Source organism: Mugil cephalus, chromosome 12 (assembly GCF_022458985.1).
Source record: "Mugil cephalus isolate CIBA_MC_2020 chromosome 12, CIBA_Mcephalus_1.1, whole genome shotgun sequence".
Classification (NCBI taxonomy): Eukaryota; Metazoa; Chordata; class Actinopteri; order Mugiliformes; family Mugilidae; genus Mugil; species Mugil cephalus.
The window spans coordinates 3,350,933-3,365,916 of NC_061781.1; the positions used below are offsets into that span (position 1 = coordinate 3,350,933).

General features: G+C 39.9%; 1 protein-coding gene across 1 annotated transcript in view; it reads left to right on the forward strand.

Annotated features, from left to right (window-relative positions):
- The window catches only part of LOC125017363 (inactive dipeptidyl peptidase 10-like), a 100,973-nt gene that overhangs the window by 65,835 nt on the left and 20,154 nt on the right, over positions 1 to 14,984 (forward strand). Inside the window, exons 6-7 of the mRNA XM_047600395.1 lie at positions 13,967 to 14,019; positions 14,720 to 14,801. Coding sequence (XP_047456351.1) covers positions 13,967 to 14,019; positions 14,720 to 14,801 — 135 coding nt within the window. The remainder of the gene's footprint in view (positions 1 to 13,966; positions 14,020 to 14,719; positions 14,802 to 14,984) is intronic.

The following is a 14,984-nucleotide window of genomic DNA, read 5'->3' on the forward strand; positions in this document are numbered from 1 at the left end:
GTTTCAAATGCTAGGCCTAAAATTCACCCAGAGCATGAAAATAGCTTTTCGATTCTGTCCTCTTGATTCAGCCAGGGGGGTATCATGCCCCTGCTGTCCAGTATTCATGTCCAGGTAATTATAGGCACTGCTGTTCCTCACTGTTAAAACAACAAGGGTAACTGCATCCCACTTCTGACTGATCATTAACAGATTCAACAACAAGCTTGTTTAGTAGGCTGCCTACTGATGTGTTACACTGCTGGACGCTGTGCAGGACTTTGAACCAATACCAAAAGGAACTACTCGACAAAACATTTTGTTGTTGTGTTTTATGTCAAGCTTGTTTTCAATTCGTTTACAGGCAACTTCTCAAATATAAGCAAACATCTGTTCATCCTGAAGCTTTCAGTGAAGCATACCATAGCCAGTAGGTGAATTGTCTGCACATGTGCCAGATATTATGATAGATTGCCAAAATTAGAGTGAATGAATGAAATCACCAGGGAACAGAAAGTTTAATGGATTTAATTTGGCGCATATGTTCTAACCATGGCCACAAATGTAAGCTCATTAATGTACTCATCCTTGAGGATGTTCAAGTCTTTTGGAGTGCACTGAATGATTAACATTTTATTTTTCTTGGCACAAAAACAGTTGGCACGGTTGGTGATCCCAATAACATGTGATCAATGCCAACCCACCCAACAGCTGCCACCATAACACATTAGTCATTTTCTGTCTTCTTTTTATACTTTCAACAAGTACACAATGACACAAAGCTCTTTCTCATAGGGATTGTTGATGTGGATATTAACAGCCTTAGCTATATACGGAACATGGGGCTCCAATGAATCCATCACCTCTAAATGGTCTTAGACGAGCAGTGGTTTGAAAGATGGTTTCTGGCCAGGGAAAGGGAACGCTCAATTCCTCGGGCAGAAGAAACACCCTCTGGTTTGCATTTTCATGCCTATCCAGGGGCAATGTAAAGGTGTATCGTTGTAGAACATAAATCATTGAGCACTCACCTGTGGTAAATAAAATCATAAAAATCATGATCGACTGAGATAATGGTATAACATCGAGCTACATTTGCACATTTCAAAGGTCAAAAACAGTAAAGTGCAAAATTCATCAAAACAAGGAACATCCCTTTATTTGATCTGCACTCCAGCCACTAAATCTATTTTTTACTGTAAAACAGCTTCCAGCACTGGCTGTGTCTCTCTTCTTATTTTCAAACAAACTTTTAGCCTTCCTGCTGTGACACACAGCTGCACACTCAGACCCCTAGCTCCAGACTCTTGAACTAGCCCCTCAAGCAAGCCAAGTCTCATGGGTGAGGTTCGACTGGCTTATGAGACAAGCTGGCGACGAATAAAAATAACTGCATCTCTGTACCCAAGTGTCTTGGATGGAGTTGGCCGCCACGCCTGGCTTCCAGCAGCTAAGGCCAAGAGCCCACGAGACAGAAGACTCTTAATTTAGCAGTAACAGATTTTCTTTCAGAGTCTGCACATTGGCAGGGTCATCACCACCCCTACTTCCCACCATTGTCGGTGGCCACATACCAGCCATTTACCTACTGTCTGTCAAACTCAGCTAACAAGTAGTTTTGCTGCTGTTGCTACACAAATCAAGTTTTGCATTCAAGGCCTGCATAGAATGTTTAGCTATGATACTGGAAGATTTTGCACTATTATTTTTGAAACCTTATATCTTAAAAGACAAAGCAAGGTCCCTACTTTGTATGCCAGACAGTATATACTGCATATGTATAGCAGGAGCTCATGTAGCCTGAGGAGCTTGAATAATTAGAAATTTCTACCTATTGGCACTCCAAATGGTTTAGAGTCACAGTGACACATCTGCCCATTCACTCACCAAGCACACACGCATTCACACATGCTTAAGTACACCTTAGCATGTGGCATGTTCTAACCCACCGCTAACGTTCTATCTACTGAGCCACAGCTGGAATGGATAAAGAGGTCCACTGATGACTGATATTTAATTACTCAACAGATGTCCATTTTCAGTCACTCAAGGAGGCTAAAAGCTGGTTAAAATAAATAAAGAATACAGTCCAAAATATAATTAGACAACACATAGATAGATAGAAAGATATTGTCTTTATATGTTTAAACACATACCATAAACACAGTTAATGTAAATGTCACATGCATGTTTGCATGTTCTCCGTGTCTGTGTGGGTTCTCTCTGGGTACTCTGGTTTCCTCCCACCATCCAAAGTCATGCTTTCTACCTGCCTCTGGGTAGCAACAGTATTCCACTGTGACAAAATCATTCCTCAGTTAGTGCACCAGTATTACCGTTGCTGTCTGCAGATATGAATGAAACAACAAAAACAAAGGTGTCTTCAAAAGTGATCTTTTCACCACTGACAATAACGAGTGTGGTGACCAAAGGACATGGTCCTCCTAATCCAATCATCCTCCAAAATACATTTGAGAAGAGAAACCACAGGTAAAAGGATTTGGCTTAGTAAGATATACACACAAAGCTTTAGTTAAATGCTTCAGTTATTAAATAACTATAGCAAAGCTTTTCATTTTTAAATTAAATCTAGGATGTGCTACTTTGAAGCTACCCATAGTATGTTGCAGGATGTGACCGTCTCGGTTAAAGGTTGCCATGGTGATGGTGCTGCTGAGTGGATCCTGTGGCCAGCAGTTCATTTAATGCATGAAACTCTGGCATATAACTCAAAGACCAGTCACTGTTGATGAGGCTAGTTTCATTTGAGGCAGTGTCCTCGTGATATCTATTTTATTGTCTTTAACATCACTAAGGCTTGATTAAAATCTTTAATTGCAATTTATTTGCAGGATCTTAACATCAGGATTTTGTTATATGCATTCCTTTAGGATTCATGTAACAATGTACTGTTGAAGGTGAAATGGTTTTCCAACCAAAGCAGTAGTTGTGAGTTTGTGGGTTTGTGTCTATTGTCATGAATGGCATTCATGTTATTGGGAGTTCCAAAGAATGACTTTCCCTACAGGGAAACAAATTATATTAAATATAAACCATCCCTCACTTTTCTTGCTAAATGAGTTAAAACTAGCAACTCTGGTAAGCTACTACAGTAAAATGTTACAGCAGTTAATTATTCAGATTACTTAGGGTTAGGGGTTCACTCCCCTGGTACATGGACCCCATGCTGAAGTGTCATTTAGGAAGACTGAAACACAGTATTTACTTTATTTATCTCGAGGGACATTGCGTGTCCAGTAGCTTCATCACATAGAAACCAATATGAAAATATTTCTTACACTTAATAATATAGCAATACAAATATACAGTAGTATATGCAGTTGTTTCCTCACAAGGATTGAAGAATGACAGAGACAGCTTCCTGTCACTGAACCAGCTTTTCTGTCGTGTAGAGGGTGGTGGACATTGATCATGATGGACCGGAGTTTGTTCAAGATCCTCTTCTCTGGCACTGATGTCAGGGACTCCAGCTGTGACCCTACCACAGAGCCTGCCTTCTGTACCTGTTTGTCCAGATGAGGTGTCCTTCTCTTTAGTGCTGACTCCTCAGCTCACCACAGCATAGAAGAGAGCACTGGCAGCGACAGTCTGGTAGATCAGGTCCAGCAACATCCGGCATATGTTAAAGAACCTTAATCTCCTGAGGAAATACAGATGACTTTGACCTTTTGAGTAAACTGAGTCTATGTTAGCCGACCAGTCCAGTTTGTTCTCCGGATGTATCGTCTCATCGATACTGGTCAACTTAAGCTGTGACACCTTAAAGCTGCACCTCCTCAGAAACGTAACAGCATGTTACAGTGATCCAGACTGCAGCAAAGGTGATTAGTTCAATAGGCAAAAGTAGGATGTATTTCAAGCTATGAGATGACCCCATAAGCCATAAGATGATAAATAAAAAAAAATATGTGTTGTTAATCAACAATTGTGTGATGGGGCAAATAAAAACATTTAGGATCACTTTTAGGGTATTTACGTATGCAATTTTATTTGTGACAGCGCTCAATGCTGCAATTGTAGTCTGAAATATAAAGTAATAACAAAGCCTACATCAAGCCATCAGGAGCTGTTTCTGCCTTAAGACCGTACCGTGAGATTAATGTGAGTCTAAAGATAGAAACAGGCTATGCACACAATCCTAAAAAACTCATTAACAATGCAGAATAGAAACGGGATTTGTTATCTGCCATCTGCAAGGGAGAATGGCACTTCAAAATATCCAAAGTACCACAGATGTTGCGAGTACGGGGAAACTGCTGGGATTCTTCTTGTACTGTTCTGTTCTAAATGTTTAAAGTTCCAGTGGGAAAATCTTCATCATGCATTTATTATAAGGTGGTAACCGGGTAGGGCGGCACGGTGCTGTGGTGGTTCGCACTGATGCCTCACAGCAGCTGGGGCCTCTCTGTGTGGAGTTTGCATGTTCTCCCTGCGTCTGTGTGGGTTGCCACCCTCCAAAGACACGGTCATTAGGTTGATTGGTGATTCTAAATGAGCCGTAGGTGTGAGCATTAATGGTTGTTTTGTTTCTCTGTGTTAGTCCTGAGATAGACTGTCGACCTGTCCAGGGTCTTGGACATCCTCAAGGATGAGTGCATTAATTAGCTTACATTTGTGGCCATGGTGTGCATCACTATTCAACACGGATGCAACACATGCATGTCCAGGCTGCATATACAGTATACATAGGTGTGAATGCCATAAATGCTGTGAGAAAAACACATCACGATCTAAGACAGGAGAGCACCAGCTTCTCTCAGCAGTGCCAACTAAACAGATACAAAAAAATATCTTCCATCAGTCAGCCCATTAAAGCTGTAAACAAACACACCACACCAACTACAGTGATATTTGTTTGTCCATTCTGTAATATTTAATATGTCTGCAGTTAGGTGATAACATCAGGATTTAATCCAAACAACAAATTCTTGTATTTCTGAACTGATGACATAATGATTTCTTATATTTGTCCTGGGTAATTTATTCCAGTGTTTATCGTGGTGTTTATGTGATGGGTGATTGCTGTTGACATGTTTGGTCCTCTACTGGCAAAAATGTGTACCCAAGACATATTTCCCTGGCGGACAATAGAGTCTTATCTCTTATCTTAATCATGCAACTAACAACCTAAAACTGGGTTACACAAATAATCGGGTTAACAACATTCCTGTTGACACAGCCAGTGGAACCTTGATAATTGAAGTTCTTCCTGCTTCACTGGGTCTGAGGATAATGGGGATTTTTTTCCCCTCCACAGTCCCACAGTGCATTTGTTGTGATGACACACACGTAGGACTCAGTTAATCATCTTTTTATTCTAAGGTAATCTCAGCTGTCTGCCCCCCTCGACATCTTCCATGAAACATTCTAAACATTCCAATGCACATCGACAGTGGTAATCATTCAGGAGTGAATTTTGTCTAAACTGTGCTTTTATTGTTAAAGTTTGTATCACAAAAGTAAATACGCCTTTGTTTTAATCAAAATATTTCAGGAGGGAATCATGTTAATGTCATGCTCTGTTTCAAGAATTTTATTTATGACACCGTCCAAATACATAAATGTTGTTAATCCATAACCAATAACAACTTAATAAACTGAGTTTGGAGAACATCATCACATGACAAAAGAAGTGTTTAAACAGGCGCCATATGTACGGTTATTGATGATACTAATAATATACAACGATCAGGCTAACATTATGACCAGTGATAGGTGAACTGAGTGACATTGACCATCTTGTGACAATTTAGTGTTCTGCTGGGAAACTTTTGGACCTGGTATTCATTCATGTGGATGTTACTTAGACATGTAGCACTTTAGGGACAACTAAAAAAAGAAACGTGAAGAACAGCAGGTGTTGACCTGGCCTCCAAATTCACTAGATCCCAAGCTGATCACAGCCCCTCCCCTCAACCCATAGGACCCAAAGGCCCCCACTAACAACATTCTGTTACCAGACTCCACAGGACACCCTCAGAAGAAGTCATGATGTTACAACAAAATATGCAATGTGATAATGATCTTTAATAGTCCTTAAATCAATGCAGGTAATGTGATGAATGTGATCCACAATTCAAAGTTCCCTCGCTTCCATCTGCCTGATCTATCTTCACATCTAGATGACGGCAGTTCCATGCTGATAGAACAGTACCAAAAAGCAGTGCACAATACAATAAACTTAATAAAAACAGAACATTTTGTAGTTAACCCCCGTTATGTTTGTTTCTCAAGAATAGCAACGATGCTCCTCGATTAATTTTAACTTTGGCTTGTTTAATTTCCTAAATCCGAACATTCCCAATAAACATTACTCTTTTATTTTTATTAACTCCATTACTAAGCATTTCATTCAATATTTAGCGCAATTGTGTTCTTTACCTTGCAGAGATCATGGCTCAGTAAGGATAATTCCCAGGAGCTAACATTCAAAGTTTTGTTATGTACACACATATGTACACACACATCTTGAATTTTCATAAAAACATGCACAGGTTTTTTTTTTCATGTAAATTCGAAAGACCTCCATATAAAAGACAATAGTTTTGCTTGACATTGATTTGAAACCTTTTACCTTTTTGAAAACATTTCACCCAGAGTCATGAAGATTTGCTGATTTAGCTGACTTAGCTGTCACATGGGTCGCTGCTATTCTAGTGGGCCCTGGCACTGTCTTTATTATGTGTTATTATTATCATTATTTATGTGAACGCCGTGCTTGGACGAATAATAATGGTAGTGCCCTCATTTGGTTCATAATCAGAATCATCAGAGTCAGAACTAACCTCAAGATGTGTCATCTTCAGACACATCCTCTTCTATTTCACTGTCACGATCAAAAATCAGTCCCACCACCTCCAGGGCTGTCACCTTTTACTTCTGCTGCCCACTATCTAAAGCTCTGTACAGAGTAACAGCAGAGGTTCCCATCTCGGATTTAAAAGATGAGGCCAAGAGAAGAGTGTGTGTGACTTAGGTGATATGTCTCACACCTGCAAAGAGACAGTATTTTGCTCTTCTGACCCTTTTAGCCTCCACTTTGACTGCCAGGTCAAGCTGACCCAAACAGTATCTATGTAATGTAACCAAGGAGGTGGGAGTTGTAAATCAGCCAAGCAGAATACTGAAAAAATACTATTTTATTTTTTAACTAAGTGGCTCAAAATAACAGAAGGGTCAAAGTAAAGCTCAATGTTACCCACAAAAAGCACCTGAGCCCCCCAAGCCTACTTTTCTCCACAGTTCAAAAGAGTAGAGCAGCTGTGACTTTGTAATGCTTTGTTATGCTGAAGGAACTCCATGAGACTTTTATATTCTGTGCAATAGTAACAAATGGAACAGTGTCCATTTATCGCACTAGAAAGCTAATGATATCCACATGTCCAAAAGCAGTGAAACTGTCAGGCCGGGACTCGAAGCAGAACTCAGGACTCAGTATGCAGAGATGACAAAAAGGCTTTAATTGGAATGTTCAGAGATTCCTCACAGAGGGACAAACAAATGGCCACAAAAATTCCTGGACATAATTCTAATCAGTGAAAATAAAAACTCTCCAAAAGGAGGAAATACAAATCGAAGAAACAAATCACTAATTAAACACAAAACACTCCGAATGGAGGAAACCTCAGAACTGAGGAAAAAACTAAGAAAGGACTAGACAAACAAAAACTATTTCTCCGAGAGGATTCACAGGCTTACTTGGAAATTCTTTGGTTGAAAACATGAAGCAAGGCACGAGAACAAGTTGACGACGACAACACTCTGGCACAAGACAAGGGGAACGCAGACTACTTAAACACATGGAGGGAAATAGGGGACAGGTGGACACAATCAGGAATCAGGGAAGACAATCAGACTTGTGACACATGAGGAAGGGCAAGTGGCCTGAAACGAGAGGAGCGTTACTTTTCAAAATAAAACAGGAAATGACAGGACAGAACAACCCCAAGACAAGACGCCCTCACCACGGTGTGACAGAAACTGCTTGTTGCATATCACGCTACATGTTTTCCCCCGTTGTTCCCTCCTATAAATCTTTCAGTGTTGGTGAACTAAGCAGGCCTGATAATGAGTTCTGTGTGCTTGATGGGACTGACACAGCAGAGCTGTAGAGATGCCCGTAGTAGATATGTTCATCATCAAAGTGACAGCCTGAACCTATGGAGAGTAATGGCGTACCCTTGAACCACTGCCTCCAGTTGTCTCCTGGATTTATCATAATCTCTCTGCTGGACTATACTGCTGCGTTACAGGTTTCCATAGATCTAGATAGAGACTCCAGGGCTGATTCCATAGGACATTTTCAGGACTCGTACAAATCAGTATTTTCTTAAGTGCTGATCATTGCATTGATATTAACTGGAACATGCTTCATAGTAGTGCAGCTAGCAAAGATCTCAGATTAGCCCCTGAGAGTGCACATAAATGCATGTACTGTAGATGTATCAAGACACATTGTTCCTTTTCACACTTGTACCGGATCATTATCAAAAATGGCTTGTACCTCAAAGTGACTGACGGACAAATCAATACATGCCATAGTTTGAAAAGCAGTACTGGTTGTGTTGGTTTCTGGCACTCGTTTGTCTCTTCCTTTTATATGTTTGTTAATAAACTTCTTATTCTAATTAGAAACTCATATTACAATAAGTAATTAAAATAGTCCTTTATTTCTCCCACAGTGGTAGAAAATAGCAATAAAATACGACTCATTTCAAAGAATGGAAGGAAGGAATGGAAGCATTTTGCATGGATAAAACTGAAATATTATTTCTTACATAACAATTGGAGGACAGTATGTTCTTTTATTGTATGTGGCATACAAATGGCTGCTAGAAATGAAAAGAAAAAGATGCTTGGACAAAATGTGAAGAATTAATGTTGGCATCCTCCAGAGTAGTCTGTCTTCACCATGCCCATTTAATTATAGACAAGAACAGTTGACTGGAAAATCCTTTTTAGTTTGAGTGTCTAAAGAGGCACAGACAAAACTAATGTTAGGTGTAAACACAGTAACACAAACACAAAACACAGAGGAAGAAACTTTCAAAACTGGAACAGGAAACACAAAGAAAACCAAACAGGATTTCAGAAAATGTTCAAAAGTCGATACCTTGACAATTTAATTAATGGCACCAGTAGTAATTTAAACACAGAGCACCACTGAGGAGTAAAGTATTTCATTGGTCATTTACATAATTGGAGACCCGCCTCATAAACAGATGTTCAGGAGGACACCTCCAGCCACTGAGGGGAGCTATAATACCCAGTTCAAAGTTTTGAAGCTGGGAGACTGAATGGAGATGAAGATGGATTAAATTAAGTGTTTTCAATTGCTGGGTTTACATGGAGTCAAATAGTCTGATACGATCGGTTTAGAAGCCCAAACCCAGTGAAAATACTGCATATAAACACCTCAATTGGAATAAACGATCCCAAACCAATCGAAAGTCATGTAAATGGTGAATTGGAATGAAGTCAGGCTCCGTTCTGTCTGAGCATGCTCTGTCTTGACCTAAATGCGCAGTGAAATTTGAGTGACGTTTCCTCAACTGGTCTGTGGCGTTGCGGAGAGCTTGTTTTTAATAATAACAGCTCTGAAAGGACTAGACATTATCGCACACTTAGACTGCAGAAAAATAGAAATATTGAACTGCTTAATAAGGTCCATCAAAAATTCCCTGAAGCTGGGACAGACCGAAGCATGGAAGAAATTCGGCACCGCTGGAAAACCATGAAGACTGGCTACTACAAAGCTGACACAATAGAAAAAGTGGATGTGACCCCACAGACTTTCTGAATCAAGCCGTTGCTTTAATAGTAAAACTCATTAGATGAGAGACCTCCATCTTTGATCAGTCAGGTGATGTTATCATCGATCTGTGCATGTCACATGTCTGTAAATCGGCCGTTCCGATTAAAAGTGCTACATGTAAACATCAGATCGGAAAAGATCGCCTCACATGTTAGCAGTTGACCTGAAACCTTCAATCGGAAAGATTTCAATCGGAATAACATGACTAATGTGTAAGTGTAGTAGACTTCTTGTGACAATACAATGTTTTGCTGGGAAATTAGTGGATGTTATTTAGACATATGTATGTATACAGTAGATATATGTATGTATGTCATATTTAGTCAATCTAAACCTGGCAGTCTTCTGTTGATTTTATTTGACACTGCTTCCTTTAAGACCACGGCGAGTGTAACTGATGACTTCAGATTTATGGCTATGTGATAAAGTTGCAATTTTCAAAAGGACAGTCTTATTTATTGAATGTTATTTGATCTCCCCGAATTACTCTGCAGGTGGTTTGTGGTGCCAGAAGTGGTTTCGAATGACCCATTGTGTACTCAGATTTGCGTCGTAAAAGAACATAATTTTCTAGTTAAAAGAGAGCAACAGGGAATGTAGTGATGCGAAACCTTTTTCAAATGGAGATCAGTGATCTTTTTCTAAGTTGTAGTCGGTTGACTAAATGCGTCTGAATTGGGCTATGTTCAACAATTTGTGTCCATCTCCAAAAACCAACAATTGTGGTGTGCAAAGGTGAGAAGGAAAGCAGTGTCATGGGGAAAAAGAAGTGCATTTCCCATTATTGTATTTGTTGCACTGAGGCAACAAACGCACCTGATTTGAATGTAATCAGGCCACTGAACAGGTCAAGTAGGCTTCTACTAACCTGAGGTGTTCTTCTCTTTAGTGCTGCATCCCCAGTACACTACAGACTAGAAGAGGCCACTGCCTGTTAGCCAACTAGTCCAGTTTGGGATCCAGACCCAGAAGCTTATAGGTGTGAACCACCTCTACACAGTCCCTGATACACTCCACGTTTGTAGTGTCATCTGAGCACTTGTGCATATGATATGACTCTGTCTTATACCTGAATTGCGAATTCAAATAATCCATTGAGGTCAAATATTTAATTTGTTTCCACATTCTAACGGTGGCCGTTTTACACTCACAACTCTACCGTGTGCTGTCAAGTGTTACTGCAGCTCTCCTTAGAATGTAAAACTGACCACGCTGTATATTCATACATCACACTACCTTTTCCATTTCCCACATATTACTTGGTTCCACCCTCTGGGCCGCGTATCTCGTACCACTACCACCTGGGTAATTTTAACAGCGTCAGAAAAACCAAATGTGGGAAATTTGCTCTAAGATTTGCTTTTCCTGCAGAGTAAAACAACATAATGTTACACACTCGGATGGCTAAAATGAATACATGCCGCTACACGCACTACATTCAGACACAGCCCTGTGTCTAAAACATTCTCTCCAAGCATCCTCCACTCTCATGTGTCACCCGTGGCTGACAGCCTTATCGAGAAGTCATCACTGAGCTGCCACCTATGAAGGGGTCTCTGCTGAATGATGCCGACGTCGCTTTTGAAGGAGGCGAGCAGTGGTTACCACACAAATTCCTTTATTCCTTCCAGGATAATTACCCTCTGTATAGCTACGAAGGAAGTGAATTAGGAGTGAAGGCTGCGTGACGAGTAGATCTGCCAAGCAGACTTCACGTAGCTGAGTTTTCACTGAGGGGAATGAAGCGGCTCTGCGGCATTTATCATACAGCTTTGGGGTGTGCTTACTGTATTATTGTTATGCTAATTCTGCACCTGATTAGCATGCTGTGACACTCAGGTAATGAAATTTTATCTCAGTGAATCGTAAAACAGAAGCCTTGTGAGTGGATAGTCTGGTCATAAGGGCGGCAAGGGATTATTTCAGAGCTATCTATCAGTATTAGTAGACAAATAATAGGTAAACACTACATAACAATGTTGACTGCAATTTGAAATGAATCTGTGGTGTTCCTATGTAAACATGTGGTGCACTATTTTATTTTTTTTAGATGTATGTGTGCATAAATAACTCATTAGTATCTACTAGAGTGTTCTTGCCTGAAACACAGCAGAGAAAGATTCAACGATGATTCCAATAGTCAGACAAGACTCATCTTAATACTCCAAAGACCAGCGCTGCTGTATTTACATTTTAACGTCTGGATATACCAAACTAACCGCAAAGAACTACATGTAGCCTCATGTCACCTGTGTCTAGACCAGTGTTGCCACAGGTACCTTGAAAACGTGATCCGATTACTGATTACTCCTTTAAAAAGTAACTTAGTTACTGATTACTTGATTTTAAAAGCAACTACGTTAGATTAAAAGCTATTTTATTAGTCACATTCAGCAGCTGTGTTACTAAAGGGTCAAGGGTTACTAAATGTAGTCAGATTAGAGGCATCACTGGTCTAGACAAAGTTGCTCTTGAACGCACTGCAAAGACTACATCCAAGGTCCAACTGGCACATACTTTCTATGTGGCCAGCCGTATTGTTGCTAATACGCTGCTGCTTAAGTGACCATTGTTGATTCTGTTTGGCTAACAAAAATTGTTAGCCAAACCTTGCTTTGCAACAGCACATAGTTACCATTAGCCTGTGCACATGGAGAAACGTACAGCAGCTCCAAAATAGCCTTCTCCATGTGTTGCTATCGTGTCACAGGATTAGTGCAGATTTACCACTTTGTGCGGATGAGACTTCTGATGTAATGTTTAGCAGCAGAAAGCAGTGCTCTGGATTTTACCTCTAATGCTGTATGTAAATTGACCTGTCTTACTGCTGAAGGCTGTCAGATCGATATAACACGTGGAAGGAATACTCAGCGCTGGAAAGAGAACTGAATGTTTTGCTCTTCAGGGGACGAAGGGAATCCGTGCGCAAACCGACAATTCAGATTTGAGTTAAAAACTGTTGACAAAAATGATCAGACTTGGTTTCAGAAGTAAACAAACAGAAATATATTTTTTTGCTCATAAAATATTTGTTTATCCTTAAATGGTGAGGTGTCTCAGGGTTCTGTGTTCTTGCAGTTTGATCCAATAACTAAATGTTTAAAGAGGACATCGAATGAAAAACTCACTTTTGGAGCTTTTTCTATGTTTAGTAGGATGTGTGACACGGCTGCCAGCTCAGAAAAGCTCAGGCAGCGATGAAGTGGTCATGGCATATAACAAGCAAAAATTTGAGATTGTTTTATTAAAGGATTTGCCAATTATTTTCTTTATCTGCGTTTGTTGCCTCAGTGCAACAAATACAATAATGGGAAATGCACTTCTTTTTCTCCATGACGCTGCCTTGCTTCTCACCTTTGCACACCACAATTGTTGGTTTTTGGAGATGGACACAACAATGACGGACTCACAACCGAGTTGTACCACAAGGATGGAACTGAATCATCAGTTCTTTACAAAGATGTGAATATTATTTAAAAGAATTCCAATTTTATGTTTCTTTCGGTTAACTCCAGCAAACAGCACCATTTGAGGTGGTAGCTTATGGCCGGTGCGGCTACAATACAAAAACAGCATTACTAGACAGAAGCAAAATATTATTATATTTAATCAAATCATCTTGTATTAACAAAAAAATTAATAAATAAAAAATCTGCCAATGGGTTAAGCTTTTTTTGCTTGACAAAGTTATTAAAATATGCACAAAGTTCTTGTCTCTGAACAAAATAAAAGATGTATTTCTTTGATACAACTTTTTTTTTCTTTTTTGAAATTCCTTTTTTGCAGTGTAGCACTATTATCATACATGAGTTTAATAGCTTACAATCACTGTATACAAATGTGTTTTTTCATTTTCATTGTGACAGACTGTAGTATGGGTTCTGAACATTATTTGTATTGCTGTTATCTACAGTATAAATAGAGGCCAGAATAAAACGAGAAGCGGGGCTAATGGGGTTGTTAATATACGGTGGAGAGCGGAGCTAACCACAGGGCTACCTTAACGTTAACATGCTAAGGCAGTGTTAAACACGCTCAGTATCTCTCCGGTCTCTATCTAATGTGGCTGTGTGTTAGTGTGTATGTTAACCGACTGGTGTTCAGCTGTAATTGTGTTGTCGTTTACTAGTTCTCCTTTTGATTGGGTTTTAGGTCTACCAGCACTCTTCCTTAGCATCGTACCTCATCTACAACAGATATACAAGGTGAGAAAACACCACAATGAAATGTCCCATTTGTCAAGTTGTGACATACAAGCAATCACCTCAAAATGGTTGTTAATTTGCACTAGTTGAATCTGGTTGAGATTTTAAGTCAGCACTTCACTCATGCAGCGATACAGGGCTGTCTCAACAGTGCACCATCACACAGATCGCCACACTAGACCTGTCAATGTAAGCCTCCTGTACACAGTAGACCCCACCCCTATCGCTGCTGACCCAATCACAAGGCAGCATATCACACACTGACTCTGTCAGGTTCCTCGCAACTGGCTGAGCCTATTCAGTCCCCAGGTGAAATTCCAGACGCATGCTGCAATATTAGCTGAAGAGAAGCTAACAGTGCAACTCATTCTCATCAGCCAACTACTGAGGCCAAAAATGGCTTGGTGATTCACTGTTCCTACTACATTTAGCCATGTTTAAAGTTATAACTGGAATCTGCCAATTATTTTCTTTATCTATCAGCCTACTGTTACACATGTTGAGTATGTTGAACCTGTTGCACAGGTACAAATAATGAATATTTGTACCTGTGTATTGAATGCAAAATGATAATAATAATGTATTTTTATAAATAGCACTAGGCTGAGTTTAATATAGAACACATATAGTAGGTACGGGGTCCCATTGAAGACCCCTGGTCTAAAGTGTCATGGTTAATTTTTCCTTGCCACTGCATCAGGGAGGTGCGGGAGCTAAATCCACCAGAAGTGTCGGATTCAGTCCTCCAGTTTGCTTCATGGGGCATTCAGGGACAACAGTTGGTAAGTAGCTTACAGCGATACACAAAGGTGACACGATGTATAAACAATAAAGTGTTGGGATGAGGGGTTTTCTGTCATTCGGTCAATCAGTGGGTTATTGAACGTATTTGAGAACTTGAGTACAACTTAGTAAAATCCATTATCAACTGAGATCTGTATTTTATTCAGAGTCTGCATTATAGT